The sequence below is a fragment of the Cupressus sempervirens genome, chromosome 4, assembly GCF_028749045.1.
Source record: "Cupressus sempervirens isolate cs-2001-9-10 chromosome 4, ASM2874904v1, whole genome shotgun sequence".
Classification (NCBI taxonomy): Eukaryota; Viridiplantae; Streptophyta; class Pinopsida; order Cupressales; family Cupressaceae; genus Cupressus; species Cupressus sempervirens.
In genome coordinates, this window is record NC_143121.1 from 125,233,251 (window position 1) to 125,243,435 (window position 10,185).

At 34.7% G+C, this 10,185-nt stretch overlaps 1 protein-coding gene across 2 annotated transcripts in view; it reads left to right on the forward strand.

Moving 5' to 3' along the window:
• LOC149560253 (Galactose mutarotase-like superfamily protein) overlaps positions 1–9,975 on the forward strand; it is a 55,171-nt gene extending 45,196 nt beyond the window's left edge. For both annotated transcript variants that reach the window (XM_089824566.1, XM_089824567.1), the window contains 8 exons: positions 4,852–4,965; positions 5,710–5,761; positions 7,118–7,255; positions 7,494–7,592; positions 8,754–8,851; positions 9,080–9,187; positions 9,364–9,445; positions 9,574–9,975. In XM_089824566.1, the coding sequence (XP_089680692.1) occupies positions 4,852–4,965; positions 5,710–5,761; positions 7,118–7,255; positions 7,494–7,592; positions 8,754–8,851; positions 9,080–9,187; positions 9,364–9,445; positions 9,574–9,639 (757 nt within the window). In that variant the 3' untranslated portion in view covers positions 9,640–9,975. The remainder of the gene's footprint in view (positions 1–4,851; positions 4,966–5,709; positions 5,762–7,117; positions 7,256–7,493; positions 7,593–8,753; positions 8,852–9,079; positions 9,188–9,363; positions 9,446–9,573) is intronic.
• Positions 9,976–10,185: the final 210 nt, after the last annotated feature.

Here is a 10,185-nt window from a genome sequence, read left to right on the forward strand (position 1 = left end):
GCTCTGCTAATGGTATATGTAGACAGAAAACTGTTCTAAGGACTCCACAGGAAAATGGAGTGATTGAACACATGAACAGGACTAGAATGGAGCGTGGACGAAGCATGAGGTTGCATGTAGGGTTTCCCTTAAACATGTGGGCGGAGGCTGTTAATACTGTTGTATATTTGATTAATAGAGGTCCCTCTACTTCTTTGGGTTGTGGTATTCCAGAGGAAGCATGGACTGGTAAGAAGGTGAGATTCTTTTCTTAGAACCGCTGGTTGTGAAGCATTTGGTCATATAGATTCTGAAAATAGAACCAAGCTGGAAGCTAAGTCGAAGAAATGTGTATTTGTTGGATATGGCATTAATGAATTTGGTTATAGGCTTTGGGATTTTGAAAATCGTAAAATTGTAAGAAGCAGGGATGTCATATTCAATGAGAAAGTGTTGTACAAATATCTGTTGCAGCATACATGAGAAGAAAGAAAATGATTATATAGTGCTGGATGATACTCCAAACGCTGATGATACTCCAAACGCTGATGTTTCAACAATTCCTCATGATGTGCAACAACCGCAACAACAAATACCACACACCCTAGTGAATGTTAGATGGTCAACAAGGATAAGTAGACCTCCAAAAAGATTTTCTCTTTCCTTGTATTCTATTTTACTTACTGATACTGGTGAACTTGAATGTTATGATGAAGCTGTGCAGGTGGATACAAAGATTTAGTGGGAATCTTCAATGAAAGAAGAAATGGACTCTTTGCTAAAAAATAAGACATGGGATTTATACAAGTTGTCTGCAGGTAAAAAGACTTTAAAGAATAAATAGGTTTATATGTTAAAAGACAAGGATGGAGGTAAGAAAAGATTTAAAGCCAGGTTAGTTGTAAAATGATTTGCACAGAAAAAGGACATTGATTTTTATGAGATATTTTCTCCAGTTGTTAAAATGACTTCAATTCACACTGTTTTAAGTATTGTGGCTACTAAAGATTTGCATTTGGAGCAGCTTGATGTTAAAACAACCTTCCTTCATTTGTATTCAAAGATCATATCATATGTTGCTTCCAAGTATTGTTGTTTCTGCCATTGAATTTAAGACTCCCGTCAAGTAGAGTATTCATCAAAGATGCCATTGGTAAAGACTGAGGTCAAAGGTGGTTGACTGATGATGACACAAATATCAGGGCAGAATATTATCAATGCAGATAATGTGTGTTGAACAAGACTGAGGCCAAAAAACAACACTAATTTTGAGGCTTAACAATAAATATCCGAGCACAAACCCAAGGCAATATTTTTGGAATACCTAGAAAATATTGAGAGAAACCTAGAAAAGCTCTCGAAAAACCCACCAAGAATATATAGGTGAACTTTTAAATTGAACAAAAAAATGAGAGGTTTTCTTGAAAAACACTAGTCAGATGAAAAAATGCAACCTCTGAGAAATATAGAGGATCCGTGGAAGAAAATAAAAGTAAGTAGCATTTTCAAGAAATCCTAGCCATAGATATGAAGCATGAACCCCTCAAAAAGTGACGCAAGAAAATAAGGAAGCTGCCATCATTTTTTGATGCCTCTCGTTGTAGATGTAGAGAAAAATTCTCGTAACTGAAGGTATTTGTAATACGCAAACAAAAATTTCACAAAAAATGGGTGATCACAGAGAATGATAGAGAGAAATCACATCTCTAGGAGAAAAAGACCAAGAAAATACTCCTAATGGAAGGAAAGAGGGCTGTTGGTGTGCAAAGCACACATAAAATCGCATCGCAGCTTAAAAAACAACAGAGAGGAAGTCAAGTAGGTAAAAAAACGCAAATAGAAATTCACAAAAATGTTAAGCCACTGGTTTTGCAAAAATCAATGGCGGGGAACATGAAACAAAATGACTTGATTTTGCCAAATATAGGTTGTAGATCTTCGCACAGGCAGAAAAGAGCATTTTCTAAACAATTTTTGAGGTTGAACAACCCAAAATAATTGTATTTTAATTGATGAAAAATCAGCCATTCATGATTTGTAGGAGCCACGAACTCGAAGAAAAGAAAACGAAGACTCAAAAAGAAACTGCAAATCTCTTTAGACAACAACTTCGGCTACAAGACATTGTTCTTTTCAAAAAACTGAAACAATTCAGTGGAATTTAAAATCAAACTTTTGACTTCCTACGTTGATACATATTACACAGGTAATTGGTAAAATACTGGATATCTTAATGAGTGAGCAAGACTCACATCTATAGTTAACTTTTCTATTATGAAGCGATTGTTGTTATTAGAAACATTCTAATAACGAAAGAATAATAATAATAGAAACATTCTATTATTTATATGATTTACAATATTGACCATTAAAATAATAATAAACAAGATATTCAAAGATTTATTCTAATAGTTTTCTTTTCCCTGATTTTTCGAGCTGATATTGGGGATGGTATCAGAAATATAGGAAAACTTTGATTAATAGAACATTTATGCATACATTACATTCATATGAAAACACAATAGGGATGAGGGTTTTAGGCCTGGGGACGCGTCCCTTAGTAGCTTAGTTTGAAATTCCATGAATCATATTCATCTTTCAAAACAAGCAGCAACTGTAACATCTATCTTTTACGCCTATATGTATTGGATTATGCTTAAATGCAAAATAAATATGTAAAGTGCATCATCAAAAGAAGGAAAAAAATGATGTGGAAAATCAACCCCCTAGAGGAATTACTATCATTAACCAACATGAAAAATCTGTTGGGAAAATGATAATACATTTTTCATAGTTACCGATTCGTCCTGGCATAAGGTGGATGTGGAAGCAGAAGTGTGCTGATGCGGGATGCAACCTAAAGCCTTGTGGATGCTTCCAGGAAGCCATCCATAGATGAACTTCAAATTCACAGGCTGTAAATCCTCAACGAAATTAACAAATTGCAGGTTTGCCCCAATTGCAGTCATCTTCTGCATCATGTGATCTCCAATCACTCATATTAAACCAAAGAAAGCAGCAGAAAATAACTTCCCAAGTTATTCCTCATATCAGCAGGATTATCAGACACAAAGTATCAAAAATTGCAATTGCTTATGCAACAACAGGCAGTGCATAGCTTTCAACAGAACAAATCAAAATCAGTTCTCCAACAGCAACAATCACCCCAATTGCAAGTGATACATCATCAGAAGAATCAACAACATTATACATATGCATATACATAGTATAACTGTATATGCAAATACATAGTATAAGTGTTATATATATACACGCATCCATACACATCTGCATCCCCCCCCACAAAAATAAAGAAATCCCACATCCCGCATTTGCTTCCCGCATCCGCTTCTGGATCTGCATCCGAATCGGTAACTTAGATATTTTTTGATAGATAAAGTGAGAGTATGGGTCCACTCTGGCTATATGAGCCTCTCATTATATTAGTTTGCAAGAAAGATGCATGCTGCTTATAGTTATAATTGAAGATAACAAAACAAATAATAGTAACCCTGATTGTGAAGATAACAACCCTTGAAGATTGTGCCCATAGACTTTCTTATCACCATAACACAGTAATATATACCTGTAGTAGACAAAAAAGACAAACAGCCATAAAGACCAACTAACAATTACAAATAACATTAACAGCATACAGTATTAACAGGAAAATTCCAGAACAAAATCCAAACATGTAGACCAAATTATCTTGACAATGTGTACAAGAAGAATCTTAGAATAATTTAGAGACATGGCCATGTAATTTTTGATGCATGGCTGGGTCAAATGACCTCAGCAACTTCCGTTTGGGCCAAGGAGCTGTTCTCCTGCTTCGTCAGTGCTGCTCTTTCAGCCTTGACCAAGAATTTTTCTTGTGAGTAAGAAACTTACTAGGACAAATTAGATTTGCCATATCCACCTTAGGTAGCTAGCTTTCCAGCCAATGTCCATCACTTAGAGTCAGAAAGTACTAGATAGAAGCTACCTCCTTAATGATTCCATCCATGTGAACTTAGACAGTCTTCAACATTTGAATTCAAGTTAGGTTGCAGAATTTGAACCTAACACAGGAGAAAGAAGAAAGCTTTTGCAAATTTCCTTTGTTATATGCATCCACAATTCCAAAAGAGGTTCTCTTAAGTGAGAAACATGCCTAGAGGTTTTGACTTGAGAGTCTGAGACTAGTTGTTTTAAAAAAAAAGTGGAATGCCACCAAGGACATCCATTTGTCATAGGGACGGTTGGGCATCCCCTGTGGCAGTTCACGTCATCTCCTGTTTCCTGGGTTGTTTCCGCTATTTTTCTGCAAAATTGGGGGTGGCCTGGGAAAATTGCTGAGGTATCCCAGCATCCCCGGAACATCCCCTCAACATGGATGAGGGTTTTAGGCTTGGTGAGGCGTCCCTGGGTAACCCTGGTATTTTATCATCAAAGCTCAATTCTTTCAAATGTTTAATGATTCAATTTAGAGCTAACAAGTTAAAACCTAAGTAAGAGGGCAACCATTTTGCTAGTTATTATCTTAAATTGCCTACCCTCACTAGAAATCCTTTCATTTATACTCTCTGTTGTCCTTTACTTCGTGTCATTTTCTTAGAGAATTTAATAGTCTTCATGTGTACAAGTATCCTATCACCTATGTTACGTGTAATGGCAAATTCGGAAGCTTCAAAACCAATGTAAAATATAAAAAGACATGTTCTGCAACTCCAAACTTAATATTAAAAAAATTAATTGACTTTAATTCTTATACTGAGCATACAAGTAAAGATAATTAGAGAAACCTAAAATTTCAATTTTTTTGTTTACTGGCAAGAAAAAGAGCTGAATGCTAGACTAAAGATGTAACTTGTGGTGCTTCCTTCTGAGCAGTGAAGTAGAAATCTATTTGTTTGGAGGATGTATCAGTTCATGGAAGATTCCTGAAGGAAAAGATCTTCTTTTCGTACGACCAGATGCTGTTTTCAATGGACAAAAGCCAATCAGGTTCTTTACATCTTCTGCACAAGCATTTTTACATTGCCATGCAAATCCATACCTGTACTATGCAATTGCATGAAAAACAAATCTTGTTGTAATGCTCTTTCTGAAAATCCATCAAAAAACAACTAAGAAATTAGAAATCAGTGGCATTCCAAGAAGACAAAAAGCAATCACTTCAAAACTAATGCACTTTGTTCTTATGCACATATGCATAGGTGAGATGCTTATCTTGTGTGTCCTGTAGTTTGAAGCTTCAACATTTCACATTAGCAGGCTGTGTCTTCAAGTAACTATAGATACTCCAGAAGTAAATCACAACACTGGATGGCATGATGCTATTTTTGCCTTTTTTTCACATGCATGGAGGGAAGCCTCTAACATTTCCAATTTGCTTCTTTTCCAAAATAAATTCCCCTTTCTTGAATTGAAGATTCCTTCAGTCTCATTTCTTGCTAGGAAAAGTATGAGATGATTAACAGTGTAATATCCACTTTTACAGAATAAGACAAGCAACGTTACAACCGACATGACTTGAGCTTCTGATCATGCTCAATCCAACCTTTGGATAACATTGGTTTAAGTCAAATGTATTCCTTTTACAGGGTGATAATTTTATTAAAAATGAGATTCAAAGCATATTCCTGCAGATATTTATATTTTCCATGATGTTGTTTAGAGATTCTACAGTCCTGAAAGTTTCTTCATGTTAATACTAAATTTTTTGTTACACAATATGTTTCTTTGTAGCGGAGGCATCCCACATTGTTTTCCTCAATTTGGACCAGGACCAATGCAGCAGGTACACTGTTACCACCTGCTGTACAATGTGCTGACTGAACAGTACAATTAGCTTTTTTCCAATTTGTTTGTTTCGTGGGTTGGTTCCAAGTGTGCCTTAAAGCTAGTAAATTGCTCATATATGTTGCACAGATCAATTTAGTTCTTTGCATTTAGCCCATACTAACTGCAAACTAGGATCTTTTGCTTGTGCTGTAAATATCAATTATATGAGAAATTGTTTAGTTTTGCCAAGCTCATTTCTTTTCAGTCTTCAATATTATGTACCTGCTACTGTACTTATTCCAGCATCTGATTTTGAACATGCTAACTTTGTTCTTCAATCTTTATTTCAAGTATCTCATCATGTTTTTGAGAATTTTCCGAATTTATTGAATGTTTGAGTTTATTTTGTCCGTGTTTCATTTTTTGTGAAAAGACAACTTTTTGCCACAAGTAGAATATGCAACAAAATCAAACAGGCACATCTGAACATCATTATAGGATCATTCAGGACTTCCAGTAAAGTTAAATCAGGACTAAAGTCAATTAAAAAATTGAATTATCCATTCAAGACAGTGAGGACAGAGTATAATGTAACTGGAGGGTGAATCCAGACATTAAGGCCATCTAAAAGACAATTTCAAATTAATTAATAGCTTATGTAGAAGTTTTGGAGAGCTTGATGTAGAGGGGTTCAAACAATGATAGGTATGTCATAATCATAATCAGTTGGGTATATTGATGTTTCACAAGAACCAGTTCAAAGCATAGAATTTTAAAACATCTATAAATTTTAGTTGATTAGTTATGCTTATAATTATGGCAGCTATTTAGTATTTTCCTTTAATGAATCTTTTGAAGATCCATAAATTAAAAGACAAATGTATGTTGACTATATTTTTGCCGCAATTATGTTTTCTTCGTGCTGTTACATGACTGAAATAATGTGGTTTGAAAGCTAATGAGTGGAAATTCACTTTATTTTAGCCTATTGTTGCTCAAGATTTTGTACCTTGAATAAGCTTAGAGAAGTTGGTTTTATATACCTTGATTCTTTTTGTAGAACATCTGTGTATGGTGTTCTCTCTCATATTGTTCGGGAGAACATATGTTTTTATTTCTTTCTCTTTATGATATTGATTCAACAGTGGATCTATTTTATTATTATCATTAGTATTAACTATCTTGTTTGAATGATGTTTTGTGTTTTACTTTGTGGGCATCACATAGTTCTACAACAAAGAATTTGAAGATGTCCAAACAATCACCATCTGGTTCCTCTGTAGATATTTTTTCTTATTTTTATATTATATTTTCAGGGACTGCCAAAGTCTTGACATTTATCTTGATCGCTAATTGAAACTTATTTCCACAGCATGGCTTTGCACGGAATATGACGTGGTCGGTTGCCTCATCTTCCAATTCAGAAGGCAATCCGATGGTAACTTTAGAGTTGAAAGATAATCCCTATACTCACTCCATGTGGGATTACAGTTTTTTGGCAACATACAAGGTAAGCTGCTAGCTTGACTGGTCTAATGTTCGACATTAATGTCTGTCATTTGTATGATGTGATTTTTGTTTCTAGTCTATTCTAGAAACAAGATCTAAGTAGTTGCTATATTTTTCCTCATCTTCTTTATTTTGGAAAGGGAGAGGGTTTATGTTGTTAAAAAATGGAATAATGTTTGCTTCCTTCTGGGTTTTTTTGGAGCTTTTAATAAATGATTTGGATGGCAAATGATTTGCAGGTCACACTAAGTTCTGATAAACTGTCAACGGAATTGGTGATTAAAAATACTGACAATAAAGCATTTTCTTTCACGGCTGCACTGCATACATACTTCCGTGTATGAAGCCTTCTTCCAGGTTTTATTAGTCTCATTCGTTTTTAGAATAAATCCTCAGAAGTAATCATTATAAATATTGACTACTATCTTTTATTTTAATTTACTATGATCTCAATTCTGTTGATGTTTATGAAATGAAACTCTATTAATGGCCATGAGTTGTCTAAACAGGTCAAAGGGACAACTATAAAAGGTAGCGCATTAGGGGGGTACCTAAAGCACTACATAGAAATTAGGAAACTAACCAAACAAGATAAATAGGAAATGTAAAATGGGTTAGATACAAAAATGTAAAGCTCACAACCCCAAGAGAGTATAAGAATACAATCTTCAATATGTAACAAGTTAATCCCTAAGATGTTAATTTTCTGATACCCTTATCTGTTTTGTATTCACATAGAATACAAGATGTCTTGGTAACTATGCATGGCATACTTAAATTTGAAATTGAGGTTATTATCTATATTTTTACAGGCACAACCCCTTGTGGTGGGATATAGCCACAGAAGAATGGTGAAAGAAAATCTCTTACTTTGAACTTTAAGATGAAGTATCAGTTTCTTTGAACTTTATTAAAACAAATGTTCAGTTGTTAGCCTCTGGTCCTTGAACAGTACAGATCTTTTGAACCTTGTAACACTGCATCTCTTTGGTTGAAGAAGACATATCAGCTTGTTGATTAATTTGGATAAAGGGTGCTTCTGGAGATCATATTTTCATAAATAGTGTTCTATTCATCTCAAACAAACTTTTGTTATCTCAATTTAATTGGTAATGCTTAAATCATCAGCTTCCATTTTAGGTTACAGGACATGCAACTATGTGTTACCCTTTATTGTCCTTACATTTGGCTGCTGAAATTAACTTCCACGCTTTGCATTGATCCAAAACATATGTTAAAGTTTCCATAACCGTAGACCAGCTTAGGTTTGTGTGGTTATTTGTTTCAGTTGTTACAGGCTGTATACAACCCTTCCATCATAATTACTCTCTCGCCTTTTGAGTAAATGATATTTGAAAGTTGAGTATGAGACATGATACCATATTTTTAATTATTCAGGTTCAACATGCAATATTGATTGGCTTCATGGTTGAGAAAAAATGTTTCCTTAACAAATTTCAAGAGTAGTGCATGGACAAGTTGACATTTGTCTTTTGCAGGCATCTGTTACAGGTGCATTAGTGAAGGGACTTAAAGGTTGCAAGACTTTAAGCAAGTTTCCAGATCCAAAAAATCCCATTGAGGGCGTGGAGGAAAGGTGTGACTAAGAAAAGAAAAATAGTCAGGAATAAGTTAATAACAATAATGCAAAAATACTATGACTATTTTCACTCAACACTCTGATGCTCTTCATGAAATAGAGTGCAAGCCTTCTAAAATACAGCACTGTATGTGTTCATTAGTGTTTCTTTATGTGACAGAAGTAGATGTTCTTGTATACTTCTGAATCCTGATGATACTTTCTGTTCTTCGTTGTTCGAGACAGGGAAATTATAAATTTCCCAGGATTTGTGGATTGCATTTATCTTGATGCACCAAACAAGCTTCTGCTTGAGAATGGACTTGTTAATACCATATCTATTGAAAACAAAAAGTAAGAAACATTTTCCTGTTTGACACTCAAAATTGTTCTTGGTGGAATAGCCCTCTATTTTATGACATAACACATGACAAAACCTTAGCAATTTATTTGCATTTACCTCTTTTGCTTCCATTTCTTTTACATTATAATTTATAACTCAGTATGAATGTTATTGAACTTTCATGTAGCTGGGGAGATGCTGTACTGTGGAACCCTCATTTGCAAATGGAAGCTTGTTACAAAGATTTTGTGTGTGTTGAAAATGCTAAGGTATTGTTGACTTGATCTCTGTACTACAGAGTTCCAGAATGATTAGAAGCAAAAACTAGGGTGTTGTAAACTTACAATTCGATCATTGCAAACTTACAATTCAATCATTTCCGACTGACTTGAAACAGATTGGAAAGGTGGAGCTAGAGCCCGGACAGACATGGTCTGGACAGCAATATATGACTGCCAGCTAATTGGAGCTCATGGTGAAGTTTTTCTGAAGGTCGATTTTGGAAAGTTAACTATAACCAATTCGATCTCATGCCTATATTTTTTTGAAAAGGCTTGTAGTTGGTCAGAAGTGATCATATAAAATTATAAATGTGTATTCCATGCTATTGTTACTCTTATGAGATTGCAATAAGTTCATTCCTTTCCAATTATGCTGGTTAAATGGACGCGAGAAATCTTTGACCTCTTTGAAAGTGTTGAAATGATCAAATCTAAACTTTATTGGATGGATTAAGATTTGTAAATGTTCACAATTTGCTTTCAGTACTATATATTGCTCGGAGAGCACCCATTTGGAATGTCCGGTAGATCACAGATTTAACTTTGTCATTTTGGAACCCATTACAGTCCTTGACATTTCTTTTTATGCCTTGCTTGATTGACAACACAAAAATTCTCAATTAATTACCAAATGACATTTTGTCAAGTTGCATTTCCATTTCCCATTTTCACATCAAACTATTTCTGGATTGCAGCATACACCATTGATGATGCACATGAGTTTCTAA